Source organism: Gopherus flavomarginatus, chromosome 10 (genome assembly GCF_025201925.1).
Source record: "Gopherus flavomarginatus isolate rGopFla2 chromosome 10, rGopFla2.mat.asm, whole genome shotgun sequence".
NCBI classification, from domain to species: Eukaryota; Metazoa; Chordata; order Testudines; family Testudinidae; genus Gopherus; species Gopherus flavomarginatus.
This window is the reverse complement of record NC_066626.1, coordinates 9,271,235-9,286,588: the sequence shown is the minus strand read 5'-3', so window position 1 is coordinate 9,286,588 and position 15,354 is coordinate 9,271,235. Positions and strand designations below refer to the sequence as shown.

At 47.0% G+C, this 15,354-nt stretch overlaps 1 protein-coding gene across 1 annotated transcript in view; it reads right to left on the bottom strand.

Annotated features, from left to right (window-relative positions):
• Positions 1-15,354, bottom strand: part of COL6A1 (collagen type VI alpha 1 chain) — a 66,786-nt gene that overhangs the window by 14,433 nt on the left and 36,999 nt on the right. The window contains exons 21-26 of the mRNA XM_050916604.1: positions 7,419-7,481; positions 6,597-6,659; positions 4,058-4,108; positions 3,928-3,963; positions 2,982-3,044; positions 317-382 (exon numbers count right to left, since the gene is read on the bottom strand). Coding sequence (XP_050772561.1) covers positions 317-382; positions 2,982-3,044; positions 3,928-3,963; positions 4,058-4,108; positions 6,597-6,659; positions 7,419-7,481 — 342 coding nt within the window. The remainder of the gene's footprint in view (positions 1-316; positions 383-2,981; positions 3,045-3,927; positions 3,964-4,057; positions 4,109-6,596; positions 6,660-7,418; positions 7,482-15,354) is intronic.

The window sequence follows — 15,354 nt, the reverse complement described above, 5'->3', positions numbered from 1 at the left end:
CAACATTTTTCAGAAGTTTGTTTTGTGAAAAATTTTGATATTTCAATATTTCATCACAATTTGGGACATAATTGCGCCGATTTGAATGTCTGTTATAGAGTTCATAGAGCTCTGTCACTGCCCAGGGCTTCAGGAGCTGACAACTGGGATCAAAACTGGACACAACAATCTCTGTCAGACTGGCCTACAGTTCACCACAAGCTGGTCAGAAGAGCAGATCAGAAAGCTCCCAGTGGCCCTAACTCCTCGGTGCTCTGTCCCCTCCAGTCTGCTGTGCTTTTCAATACAAACTCTTTCACAGAGCTGCGTTACTTACCGGGGAGCCTTCAGGGCCTCGGTAACCCTTGGGCCCTCTAGGACCTCCGGAACCACGGAAGAGATTCTGGAAGAAAAGAACGTGCCATTACTGAGGGATGGGACTGCTGTGGCATTGTCAGCTCTGCTGGATTACAGGGATCGTTTGCTGGACTTCGGGAGCTATGACTGACTTTGGCCCCACACATCACCCATGCTCTTAGCATTTTATAGAGTACTTTCCATTATCAGACACGCAGCATTATTATTTCAATTACGTGATATGTGATTTCTGTTGCCAACTAAGAAATACACAAAAAAATCACTTCAAAAGCTCCGAGTCTGGAGTGTTTTTTAAAAGCCAATGGCCAAACTATGGCTGCTGGAGCCCATTTCCAAAGGCCAGCATGTTACCTTCAGGATGCCTTCTTTACTGGCACGGAAGCGTACTGACACTAGTAGATTTAAGCACATAGGTGACACAAGTTGTGTCCCTGTCAGTTACTATTGTGCTGCTATAAAATGTGGAATAGACTAACACCAACATGGCAAACTTCAAGTTATACCAACAGGAGCATGAAGGAATTAGGGCCAGTGCCTGTATCTTTTGGTGCCAAGAGTAATCCTTGTGTGAGTAGCCCCAGTGAAGACAGTGAGGAATGAGGAAGGGGTGCAGGACTGGCGCTATAGCTTTTCCAGTTTAACCTCTGACTACACTAGATCAACCAAACTATGGAAGTCGAATTTGCAAAAGCATATTGCCCCCAAATCAGTCTGACTGACAGCAGCTGCACCAATCCTTACCAGTGTTTAGCCCGGTGCAATTTGAAATTGCAAAGATATTGATTCATGAGAGATGAGGTTTATAACCAAACTAAACTGTAGCACCAAAGGCCTATGGCAGTAGGATTAAAGCTACTTGATAACTTCCACAGTGAAAAACAAGTCACAAGAGGGCAGATGCATGGGAGACACCTGTCCTGGCTGTTGGAAGTCTCCTAGTAAATCTGGCAAGTCTGATGCGACCAGCAGGCCAGATGGAACTGTGTGTGTATTTTGAAACGATTTGCATGTGTCCTCTGGGCCTTGGAGGGGTTCCTCTTAAACACCCGCATAGAAATAGTGGCCACAGCCAGGGCGAAGGCTCTGCTCTCTCAGCCTGGACATTTTCTTCCTGGCCAGGCTGCTTTCTGAAGCTTGTCCTTAGAGATGGAAAAGCAAATGAAAATGAAGCACGATCTGCTTTCTCTGTCCTGCCCACGGCTGGGAGTGAAGGGGCCCTTGGGAGAGGGGTTGCCTGGCTGTTGCTGAGCTCCTGGGCTGAGCACGCTGCTGGCACGCAGCCAGCGTTGGTGCTTTCACCTCCAGTGCTTTCTAATTTCTAGCTTGGGGATGCCAAGATGAGCTCCCAAGGGGCCCCAGATTGTGCTGACTGGCCATGTGGAGCTTGTCACAAACCAACCTTCTCACTGGCCTCTGAATCCATAAACACCCCTGCCATGTCCAGCTTGCTCCTGATGGGCTGAATTTCAGTTTCTACTGGGGCTGCTGATAGTCCAGCAGCCCAAGGGATAGCTACCTTCAGCTCCTCCCACAGACCCCTGGCTCTCAACCTTTCCAGATGGCTGTACCCCTTTCAGGAGTCTGATTTGTCCTGTGTACCACCTAGTTTCATGTCACTTAAAAACGACCTGGTGAAAAAACCAGAGATAACAATACAGAAGTGTCACAGCACACTGTTACTGAACAATTGCTACTCTCTCATTCTTACCATAGAATTATAAAATAAATTATTGGAATAACTACTGTACTTACGTTTCAGTGTACAGTGTACGTAGAGCAATATAAACAAGTCATTGTATAAAATGTGAGTTTGTACTGGCTGCACTCGTGCTTTTCATGTAGCCTGTTGTAATACTAGGCAAATATCTAGACAAGCTGATGTGCTCCCTAGAATATCTCTGTGTATCCTCAGGGGTACGTGTACTTCTGGTGCACAACAACTGGCCTAGTCACTTTGATGGTGTATCAACAAACACAATGGGCCATGGAAGAAGCTTATCTCCACCTGATGAACTTTCCTGTGGATGTTCTAGCCAGGATATGGGTAATGGCTTTGCTATGAATGTCTGGGCAGGCAGCAGCTGCGGGTTACGGGGGGTTCGTACTGCTTCACGGTTCTTCACTCACAAGTGCTTGGAAAAGTTCCACTTGCATTGAGGACTTAGACCACACGGCAATGGTCCCAGCCAATGCCCAGCAGAGAGAGCAGGACTCTACCTGCTGCTGGGTCACAGAGCACTCGATGTATGGCTAGCCAAGCCTGTCCTCCATCCACACCATTTGCATCAGCTCCAGAGCCCCTCGGTATCTGTTCTTTGCTCCAGGGAAGCGAACTAAAGAGGAATGCCTGACACCAGGGCTCCAGGCTGCATTTACAGTGTTGCTCTTAAGGAAAACAAATCAAACAAATCTGGAGCTATTACCTCCCTGCCATCCTCCCCCTACACCCTAGAACAGGATAGTTACACATGGGCAAAATGCACTCCTCAGACTGGGATGCTTTACAGCAGTGCAGTAGGCTGCACCAATAGTTTAGAACCGGAGCAAAACCTCTGGATTCCTCTGCCTGGGGAAAACAATTCAGCTTTAAAAAGAAAGAGCTATCAGGCTCATTCTGCACTCACATCTTCCCCGGGGTCTCCTGCTTCTCCTTCATCGCCCTTGGGACCAGGATAGCCTCTAGTGCCCTGAAAAATGACACCAATAATACTGCGAATTAAAAGCCAGGTATTAGATAACAAGCATCCTCCCTAGCCTACAGTGAGCGTGAGAACAAGCTACGAGAGCAGACATCGCTAAGGAGTCACAGCTAGTCTCTATTCCTTGATACTGAGTTACAATAAACGTGTGTCATCAAGATGGAGACCTTCTTTCTTGGCATAAAGCAACAAAGAGTCCTATGGCACCTTATAGACTAACAGACATATTGGAATATAAGCTTTCGTGGGTGAATACCCACTTCGTCAGCTGTAGCAGCAATCCCTGCTCTGAACCACAGTACAGAGTCCTCTGTGGGTGGAGAACATGGTCTGGGAAGCTTTCACTGGCTACAGAGAGATTCCTGTGCGCTGCAGAACCAGCCCCAAGTCTCTGAACGACCCAGACCCTGAAGTGTGCACTGTACAGCTTGTATCCAGCTAACCAATGAGTGAGTTGGTGTGGATGATTAGTCAGTGAATACCCCCTTCCTTGACATAAGTTACCATACAGCCCATACGGAGGTAACCTTGTAACACATACCAGCGGTTCATTCAGCTTTTGCGACCCCCTCCCCATGTTATTATGAGTTGCACCAGAAAGGGAAATCCATACAAAGCATATCTATAGCTAAAGATACCCACACAGCACAGGGCCGGGGGTAGCAGGGGACATCCTAACTTTTGGAAACATGGACTTTGGGATGAGCAGGGTTGGCCAGCCAATGGTGGGAAGCCCATTTTAGAGCATGGTCAGCCAACAGGCTCCGGAGCCAACTGCCTAGTTGTGAACAATGCTAGGGGCCATATCCGATGCATTGCTCAGGCAGTTCTGTGTTATATTACCCTGTAGGGGAGATGGAGGCGGACTTACATTAATACCAGGATTTCCTCTGTTGCCTGGATAGCCCTGAGAGGGAAGGGAAAACAGCATGTTAAATCAGAGGAATAGAAATAATGTTAATTATTGTGTAACCATTTTCTGTGTAACAAACAAAACTCACTGGGAAGCCTGGGAAACCATCTGTGCCATTTCCTGGAATGCCATCCGCTCCCTAGCGGAAAGAGCAAAAATAAGTGAGGTGTCAAAACTAAATCAATTAATTCACTTATCTGCATGTCACACTTTCCCTAGCAGGCAGCCATTCACCCACAGCATAGTGTCCACACACTCTCCTATTCAACAGAGCTCATAACTTCTCACTGGGATAGGACACTCGCAGGCCAGAACCCTACAACATTCCTCCTGACCTTCTCCAGAGACACAGTCATGATGAATAAGGTGAAAGTCCTCAATGATGGGCCAACTATCAATACGCCCTGCTGGTTTCTCCCCTGTAACCATTGTCATCAGGCATATGAATCACAAGCTCTAGTGGCCACTTGTAACTGGAAGCGCTTAAGTCTTGTCCACAACTACAATGAACCCATTACAATCACCATGTTCACAGCTTGTGTTTTGTAAAAGGTGAGTGCTGCGGGAGTGCCTGCTCTTTATTTCTGAAGTAAGAAGTAAAAGGGAGAGTGGTAGCAGGGGGCGGCAGGTGGGAAAGGCACGAAGATCTCCTTTTCCTCTACTGGAGTTTTACTGTGATGGGGACATTTCAGAGATCAGATGTAAGGGATTTGGCCATTGGAAAGAGGGTGCAGCCAAGACACCAATACACATGTATTATATATACACGCCCCAATAGAGGAACCAGCAGCTTTAAAAGAAGACTGATATTTTAGACCTCTGGGTCCTCTACCGAAATGTGTATTCAAGGCATGACTCTTCCAGCCTGCAGAGCTGGAAGCCATAGTGAAAGGACTCTTTTCAAAGGGCTGGCTAGTGACAGTATGACAGACATACAATTAATCCTACTTCCACAGTAAAATGTGTAGGCCAGATGGATTGTTTTTTTTCCTCTGGATTGGATGAGTCTTGTTACCTCAAGGAACCTCCATTGCAGTGTAGTGACATGTGCAGTAGAAATCCTTTCGGGAACTCCAGCTGAAGGCTGCAAGCTAGCAGTGTGCTGTGGCTCACACAATAAGTAACAGGTGTGCTGGTTTCAGTTCTATGTATGCCAGAGAAGTGGGATGGGAAAAGTTCAGAAGAGAAGAGATCAGAGGAGAAAGGAGAGTTGTGTGGCTGAGCTACTGACGGGAAATGCTGCCTGTCTCTTGGACCAGGGGCTGTGCTTGTAATGGCTCATTTCTTTTCTATAGAAACTAAACCCACAGAAGCAAACCCTAACGATAACATGGGTTTACAGCATTTCACAGACAGAATATTCTGAACTTCTCTGTGGAGAAAAATGGATTCCTTTCCAACCAGTGATGAGCTGCCAAAATCTTAACAACTGGTTCCCTTAAAAATTTCGGATTTAAGGTTGGGGGGAGCAGGGGAGGGGCCGGGGTTGGGGGAGACATACTCATGGGGCCGGGGGCCCCTGCAGGCCCTGAGGTAAATTGACCCACTTGCCCCCTCCCCTCCAGCCAGCCCTGGAGCTTGCAGCAGCCCACACACACACACACCTTGCCAGGCTGCTCAAAAAGTGGCAGCAGGACTCCTCCCGAGCTCAGCTAAGCTGCCCAGCTGGTGCCGGCAACTGGCCACCCTGCAGCTGGGGGGAAGCAGGGGAGGGGGAAAGTGGGGAATCCTGGGAGCAACAGGATGGCCCAGCCTGCGAACTGGAGTTCTTTGCGCATCTCCTGGCCCTTTAACAACCGGTTCTCCTTGGAGGTCTAATTTTAGCAACCGGTTCTTGGGAACTGGTGGGAACCGGCTCCAGCTCACCACTGGTTCCAACCATTCATAGGACAGTGAATGAATCCGCAATACAAAATGAATACAAAATGTGAGAAGAATGGGGACCTATTTGGAGATCATCAGCCGGTGGAAATCAGTGTAACATCATTGACAAGAATGGAGCACACCCGCTGGGGAGCCGGTCCATAATGCTAAGTGCATTTGGTACCAAGGGATACATATTACAAACAGCTGAGGGTGACTTGAGAGTAGTGGGTTCCAGACTGATCTCTTTTGGGGCCTGAATGTATTTTAAGAACAAAGTAAACTCAAGTGTGTACACTGGCCCACTAGAGTCTCTCTGCCCAGCCCTGCTGGCAGATGTTATGTTTGGATCCCTCTCCCCCAGCATCCCAACATACCATACAGCACAGCTGGAGCCAGACTCCAGAATGGGTTTAACCTATCAGCTAAGTCTCCCATTCTGTGGCTCTACTCTGTGGTCCAGAGCCTCAGCAGGTATCAATCAGACCTAGCACCATTGGCATGAATAGCCCAGATCCCCAGTGAGTGTAACTCAGCCTGTCTCCAGCTAAGTCAATGAAACGATGCTGATTTTCACCAGCTGAGGATCAGCCCTGTGTATGTGTGTGACCACAGGGGAGTATCCAGTGGGGACTCCTGCATAGCACTGTGCAGTTCTGCTGTGTAAGCCAAGGGCCGGGGGTAGGGGGGGCTTCCTCTTGCTTAGCATGACCAGTTGTAAGCCACTTTTCATCTGTCATATTCCACTGTGAAATACCACTCACCCTTTCACCCATCAAGCCAGGGTCTCCAGGCAATCCAATGGCTCCAGGGGGTCCTTTGGGGCCCTGAAGGGAGACGGTGAAATAGTCAAGTGTATTGTAATGGACCTTAATGCACAGCAAATGCTCCTTTCATAGGCAAACCAGTTGCATTCATTTTCCTGTGACATTTTGATCTCTCATTTCCTACCTTATAAGAACCCCGATGCTCTGAAGAATACAAATGGGAACATTGCTATATTCCAAGTGGAGTTGTTTACTTGTGGACAGCACAGGAAGTAAACTGTGCACCTTTGCCATTGTTTCAGTTCCCCCTTTTTCCTCAGGGCAATGGTGCAGGCCTGTCAGGTGATCCATCCCGGAGTAGGACCAGACAAAGCCCACAAGGTGCACTGTAGGGAATGAGCCAACGCAGGCTTGTCAGGTTAGACTAGTGTCCTAAGAGGGCCCTCCTCTACATTCTGGAATGTTCTTATTGCAGAAATCAAAGAGAGTAGACAGGCTGCTGTTAATAAAAATCACTTGCTGAGTAGCTATACTGTCTACCAGCTCTGCTCAGAAAACTGGCCCTAGAGATCTGTGGGTCCACACTGAAGAAGAAGCGATTAAATCCTACCATCCCATCATGCATGTGAATTACTGTGTGTCTTGGAAAACCAGCTTCCCTGCTCCTGTTTATAAGGGCGCCGCATGGTTTTCCAAGACCCGCAAGGCTAGGCACCCTGTCCATTGGGAGGCAGGAGGGAGCCTTTTTTGATCACCGCTCTCTGGTTTATATATCTCATAGCCATTCCTTCCTTGAAGACAATGATAAAGAACACTAACCTCAGGTCCCATGGGTCCTTCATCTCCTCTGTACCCCTTGGGTCCAATCGGACCAACCTCACCCTGTGAAAGTAAAAAGAGAACTGAAAGTTTCATTTCTTCCCTGTCTGGCTGGTTATGTTCCTCTGGAGACATTGCCCAGAGGAGCACATACCCGTCTCCAAGCATTGTGTGCACGGCCTGTGCAGAAATGTGATTCCCCCCTATCTTGCTACAGGATGGACCCTGGGCACCACATCCCAAACCTCACCTTGGATTCTGAGCATCCAGCAAGACGGCAATGCTGAGTACTGCGCAGTCACAGATGTTGTGGCTGGCAGCCCAGATTCTGCCAAGTGACTCATTCCCAAACTTCATCCTTGAAAGACTTATGGTGCTTCAATTCATGTCCAAATTTAGCTAACCAGGGTGGGGAAATATTTTTTTTCATTTCATGACCCACAGGGTGGGGGCTGGTGCCTGATGAACCCATTACACATTAATGGGTCATGCTCAGCTCAGTCACACTTTATTTTAAGGTTTCCATTTATACATACAGGCGATCAGACTGGATGATCACAATGGTCCCTTTAGATCTTGGAATCTCTGAATCTAGCTATCTATAACACATACCACTCCTGTCAGTAACAAGTTTATACCCCCATTATATATGGAACCTTAATATTAAGTGTGGCCTCTAATTCCTTTCTGCTGGCAGCAAAACCATTCTTCCATGCAGGCTTTGATAACATACATAATACACAATATTGCGTGTTGTGTCTCTTAGACTCATAGATCTTAAGGCCAGACGGGACCATTGCCATCATCTCGTTTGACCTCCGGCACATCGCAGGCGACAGAGCCTCACCCCCCACCCACTCCTGTAACAGACCCCAAACCTCTGGCTGAGTTACAGAAGTCCTCAAATCACGATTTAAAGATTTTAAGTTACGGAGAATTCACCATTTTCACTTGTTTAAAACTACAAGTGATCCCATGCCACATGCTGCAGAGGAAGGTGAAATCTCCCCACCCCACCCCCGACCCAGGGTCTCTGCCAATCTGACCTGAGGTAAAATTCCTTCTGACCTCAAATATGGCCATCAGTTAGACCCTGAGCATGTGGGCAAAACCCGCCAGCCAAAACCTGGGAAAGAATTCTCTGTAGTAACTCAGCCCTCCCTGTCTAGTGTCCCATCACCAGCCATTGGGGATATTTGTTACTAGCAGTCACAGATCAGCTACATGCCATTGTAGGCGGTCTCATCACATGATCTACTCCATCAACGTATCAAGCCCAGTCTTGAAACCAGTTAGGTTTTTTGACCCCACTGCTCCCCTTCGGAGGCTGTTCCAGAACTTCACTCCTCTGATGGTTAGAAACCTTCACCTAATTTCAAGCCTAAATTGTTGATGGCCAGTTTATGGTTGTTTATTCTTGCACTACTGCACAAGCACTGTCCTTTCCTCTCTGCAGCTGGGCTGCCACATCCTTGCCCAGCAACCTGCAGCAGATTCCATCGCCTGGCACTGCAGCAGCCAAGTGCCTCGTTGTAGCAGATCAGTGCTGCCCCAATGACGCAGTAAGGTAAAAGCTAGGATGAGGAATTGAGTCTTTTGCCCTTAGGTCTGTAGATAATATGTAGTGATCACAGCTTTGTTCCCATCTCACAGTTGTATAGTGCCCTAGGAGAGGCGTCTTTCAAAGGCCGACATTGCCGACTGATCTCACCATTATGTCCTGTTCTAGGGATCATGATGAATGCGGTGACTCTGCGACCCCTATACTGTCATTGTCAGATAATGCTGCCAAAGCAATGGTGACCAATAAGTCTGGGCTGAGCCATTAGTCTCAGTCCGGTTCAATGCAATGAGCACTGTGGCTGGCAGAGAGAGGCCAAGCACTTCATAGAGCAGAGAGGATGAACCAGCATCCCACTCAGTAAGACTCTTGAAGGACCTCAGGATCCTCACTGCTCTGTCTGAGACGTCCAGTCTCTAGAGGTATCAGCCTGGCATCTCTCACAGTCCTATGGTAAATCCACGAGCAACTGCACCTAGCTCTCTTCCTGTGGGCCCCAAAAGTACCCTGCTCAGCTAGCAAGCAAGTCTTTCCCAAACGTGCTTCCTCTCCCCCGTCACTCAGATGAATGCAGTGAAAGAGGCTAACTGCATGCTAGACTCCTCTGCTACTTCATGTGCAGGTTGGTCACTGCTTTCCGTGGAAAGACCCTTCCATTGTTCACAACCAAGCTCAAATCACCACGTCGCCAAAACACACTGCATAAAGTATCAGAGGGGAAGCCGTGTTAGTCTGGATCTGTAAAAGCAGCAAAGTTTCCTGTGGCACCTTATAGACTAACAGACCTTTTGGAGCACGAGCTTTCGTGGGTGAATACCCACTTCGTCAGAGGCATGTAGTGGAAATTTCCAGGGGCAGGTATATATATGCAGGCAAGCTAGAGGTAATGAGGTAGTTCAATCAGGGAGGATGAGGCCCTGTTCTAGCAGTTGAGGTGTGAAAACCAAGGGAGGAGAAACTGGTTTTGTAGTTGGCAAGCCATTCACAGTCTTCGTTTAATCCTGAGCTGATGGTGTCAAATTTGCAGATGAACTGAAGCTCAGCAGTTTCTCTTTGAAATCTGGTCCTGAAGTTTTTTTGCTGCAGGATGGCCACCTTAAGGTCTGCTATAGTGTGGCCAGGGAGGTTGAAGTGTTCTCCTACAGGTTTTTGTATATTGCCATTCCTGATATCTGATTTGTGTCCGTTTATCCTTTTCCGTAGCGACTGTCCAGTTTGGCCGATGTACATAGCAGAGGGGCATTGCTGGCATATGATGGCGTATATTACATTGGTGGATGTGCAGGTGAATGCAGGTGAATTCTTGATTACCACTACAAAAGTTTTTTCCTGCTGATAATAGGTCATCTTAATTAATTAGCCTCTTAGAGCAGGCGTGGCATCTTCTCTGTGTGTATATATATACTCTTCTTAGATGTTCCAGTCTATGCATCCAATGAAGTGGGCTGTAGCCCACGAAAGCTTATGCTCAGATAAATTTGTTAGTCTCTAAGGTGCCACAAGTACTCCTGTTCTTTTTACAGATACCGACTAACACGGCTGCTACTCTGAAAATTGCTCTGCTAAGACCTCTCTAAGGCCAGATTACACCTGCCCACAGGTGCGCAGTGGGAGGTAGGTAGAATTGGCGAAAGGCAGGATGGACGTTCTGGTCAGATGCGCCTGTCCCCCTGGAATAGCCACGTGGTTAGGGTATGCCTCTCAACTGCAGAAGACTGGTTCCGGCTGGTTCTAAGCAGGAGCCTGGGTCTCCACGTGAGTGTTTTAACCATCAAGCCATAAGCTATTCTATGAAATGGGCTTGCCAGTCTCTCCTATTGGAACTGTTCCTCTTTATACTCTCCATCGCCAGATGGCCTGATGAGGAGCCTGGGGTTTCCATGGTTCAGGGCTTTCAGTGCACCCAGAACCCCTCCAGCCTGTCAGGTTAGGTGACAGGAACCTGGAAGCCCTGGGGCCATTGGTTTGTGGCTCGTCAGCAGCCCAGGCTCTAGATACCATCTGGCCCTAATGACTTGTTACTGTTTAGTTTATCAATTTGTTCCAAAACCTCATCTAATGACACCTCAATCTGGGACAATTCCTCAGATTTGTCACCTAAAGAGAATGGCTCAGGCATGGGAATCTCCCTCATATCCCCTGCAGTGAAGACCAATGCAAATGTAACCCACCCCCCATCCTGTTCACTGGCCCACTCTGAGGTTGTTCAAACCAGGGCAAGTTGGCCTTGGGGCTTTTTACACAATACTGGGACATTGGGCCTGAGGCTCCTCTGTGTGCTCTGTGTTGTGTGTCAGTGTGTTACCTCAGGCCAGACTCACTCAGACAAACCATCAGCAACAAGGCTTTATTTTGTAAGGAAACCAACCAGGATTCCAGCCCAGCAGCCTCCTGCCAGCTTGCCAAACTCAGGCTCCCAGCTCAGTCAGTGCTGAGACGTCCTACTGGGAGGGCAGAGGGTACATCCTGGCAGAACCAGGACGTTCTTCCAACATGCCGCAGTTTGTAATCTGCAGTTTGTCGCTCCCACGGCTGCTGATGAAGCACGCTGCACTTGGGATACACCAAGAATTCATTTTGTTTCTTCGCAACAGACTTATCTTCCCGGAGTGCTCCTTGAGCAACTCTATCGTCCAGCGGCACTACTGATTGTTTGGCCGGCTTCCCGATTCTCAAGGACTTAATTTGTTTTTGTTTTTGGGTTTTTGAGTCTTTTGCTAGTTGCTTTTCAACTTCTTTTTTGGCCTGCCTAATTGCACTTTTATAGTTGACTTGCCAGAATTTATGCTCCTTTCTATTTTCCTCAGAATGATTTGAATTCCAATTTTTAAACGATGTCTTTCTGCCCCTTACCACCTCTTTTACTCTGCTGTTTAGTCATGGTGGCATTTTTTTGGTCCTCTTACTCTTTTTTTAAAAAATTTGGGGTGCACATTTAATTTGAGCTTTTATTATGGTGTTTTTAACAAGTGTCCATGCAACTTGCAGGCATTTCACTCTTGTGACTGTTCCTTTTCATTTCCATTTAAACAGCTTCCTCATTTGTGTGTAGTTCCCCTTTTTGAAGTTAAATGCCATTGTGGTGGGCTCTTTTGGTAGCCCTCCTCCGCTGAAGGATGTTATATTTAATTATATTATGGGTGCTATTGCCAAGCGGTTCGGCTATATTCACCTCTTGGACCAGACCCTGTGCTCTACTTAGGACTAGATCAAGAATTGCCTCTCCCCTCATGAGTTCTAGGACTAGCTGCTCCAAGAAGCTGTCATTGATGGTGTATAGAAATTGTATCTCTGCATCTCATCCTGAGTTGACATGGGGTTAGCTGAAAACCCCCAGAGGGACCAGTCTGTGATGCAATCACTCCCGGATCCCACCAATTATCTGAGGCATGTCTTACTAAGACTTTCTCTCCCACATGAAAATTATGCAGTTGCATATGACTATTTGTGGCCACTCGATCACACTGTTCCTTATAAATGTCCCGACTGATATCAGGCTTTAGCACGTCCTGGCGAGACCTTAAAGAATGTCTCTTGAGCAACATGGCCGGTGTCTGATTTCTAGTGTGTGGGCTGCATTCCTAACATAGCAGCAAAGTTACATCCTCTAAACAAACTGTCATACAATGGATAGGAATAGTGTTGGTCCATACAGGGCACCAACTCTTTGAATAAGGCCAAGAAGTTCATATCCCTTGAAATGGCCCTTGCCCACTATAATGCAGCTTTGCCTGTAAAATCAGCTTGTGACACATCTGATATGTCTGAATAAATCTTTCTGCTAGTTCACTTGTGGAAGGATGGAACACAACTGATGTTTGATAGCCTTTCTTTTGACAAAGAGTTGGGTCTCTTCAGATGTGAATTGGATCCCATTTTCACTTACAATCTGTTCCGGAACACCCTTCTGAGAAACGAGAGTCTGCATGCTCTTGGCATCTGCACTGAACTAGCTGAATTCATACAGAATGTTTCAATTCATTTAGAACGAACATCTACTGTAAACATGTACATCTGTTCCATAGATGGCCTCGAGTAATTCGTGTTGTACTGTGGCATTTGTTTAATTTGTGCCCCATAGAGCATATTGTCTGTTTCTGGTTCCATTTCGGTATCCTTACCTGCCTCTTCCATGGGCCAGCATGACAAGCAGTCTGCATTCACGTGGTGGTTGGCACTTCTGAACTCAATATTGTAACAGCAAGCACCCAAGAATATCACCTCATTGCTGGGACTGCTCTTTGGGTTAAAAGGTGAAGACCTGTAACTAGAGTAATTGTTTGCAGACGGAGAGTGGTAAAACTTTAACTCCACAGACTAAACTCAGAGCTTCTCCATCAATTTGACCATAGGTACATTCTGCTGAGGTAAGCAAAGGCAACAGGTCTTTCAATGTGATCTTCCACAATAGGACATTACTGCTCCTATGTCATGTGGGGAAGGATCACAGGCAAAGCTATACGTTAGTGGGTAAGGGCCCTTTCTTGGGCTCCCTTGAAGCCTTGGCAATGCTGTGTGGACAACCTCCATCTCTGTCCCTTGTGTGACAGGCAGTTTGGAGGCTGTAACTCTGTCACTTGTCAGGCAAGAACCTGTGGAAATGACGGGCCATCACTGGAAAGGAACGTCATTGTGACACATTCGGAGGCTTCAGCCTCTGATCTCTTTCTCAATGGCTTGGCCTCAAAACACACTTGAATTCACATTTCTCCTTGTTTGCTCTAAGTTCTCGCTCATCCAGCCTCACTAGAAACCTTGAAATCACCACAGACATGCGCAGCGCCATTCTTTTCACCACTGCCATGACAGAAGTGCCCCTCTCCTTCAGTTCACCTTGGATATAATCCCAGCATCCTGTAAGTGCTACAGTTCAATCTCTGCCTCTGGCCAGATCGCAAAGGGCCCTGGTCAAGTTTTGCAAAATGCAGAAACTTCCTCCTCCTAATGCTCAGTTTTTGCTTTCATATGTTTTAAGGTTTTGATACCATCCTGAAAGACATCAGCTGCCTTGTCCAAAAGCTCTGCTCATTTTAGTTTGGGCCTGGAGGGTTTGTTTGTTGTAACCTGCAGAAACGTTAGGTTTTGCCAGTCCACCTGAATCTCTCCCAGCCATTCTTTACCACGTAGCACAGGACTTCCTTGCTTCCCAACATAGAGTCTGCAAGGCGTTGTTTCCAGTCACGTATTCCCTTCACTGCAATAATGCCCAGGGATTTCCCCTGTGAGATTTTAGTAGAACTGAGGTTTTCTGCAACTTCATCCTATTCAGTGGTCTCTGATAATCCTGCTGTGAAATTAGAGAGAGCAGGTGCTGTATCCAGCTCCATTTTAAGTTTTACTCCTCCCACTTGACGGGGAATCCAAGCAACATTTCATTTGTTGTCTTCTCAATGTAACAATTGTAGAGATAGGCTCCATGCTGTCATCTGGTATCCCATCTTCATCTCTGATTGTTGGTCTTTTGCTCTTTGCATGACAAAAATAACATGAAGAAACCATAGGGGTACAGCTGGGTCCCGCATAACTGTGTTTACTGAATAGACACAGACACGCAAGGCCTAGCTATGTAAACGTGGCTGCTCTGGCTGGGTTCTGAGAACTTGTAAGACACAGAACACAGTGAGTACCACTAGAAGATTCACAGACCATTTAAAGGGATGCTACCTTATTCCTATCTACTACAATAAACCTGAAAACAAGGAAAGCTGGGATGATAGTGGTAGTGGAGACAGAAAACTGTCCTGTTTTATGGTGCCTGGAGCCCTGACCAATATATTCTTGGCTTGTACTGTCCATGCCATTTCTACAGACTTGGTACAGTGCCTGGAGTGCATTTAGGTTTCTGTACGCAGCAGATCTCAGTAACTCCCATCCACCTACTCTTGTGTGTGTGTACACTGTGTAACATGGGCATGACACACACACACACACACATACACACACACACACACACACGGTAACCCCAGGGCTTCCAAAGAGATCAAAGCAAGAATACACTGACCTCTAGATTCTCTCGCATGCATAAAGAAAGTGAAGGAGACTCAAGGGTTAGCAGGACCCCTACATTCAGCCAAGACAAATACGTTCCAAGAGCCAGAACTCGCAGATAACAAGCCTGAAAAATACTGTTTGCCAAGTTCCTTCCCTTCCCAATACCAATTATACATTTATTTTCTATTTGGCTGAGCAAAAGCATTTTCCCCTAGCTTATGGAAAAAACATCTTAGAGCGCAACTGCTTTTGAAATCTTACTGGAACCCTGTATCTATTTTAGCTAGACCTGACCAAGATACTCAGCAAGTCTCCTGTCTGGGAAGAACTCAGATCTGAGGTTAGAACATATCCTGTTCTTCTGACAGGTGATTGATTGGCCCA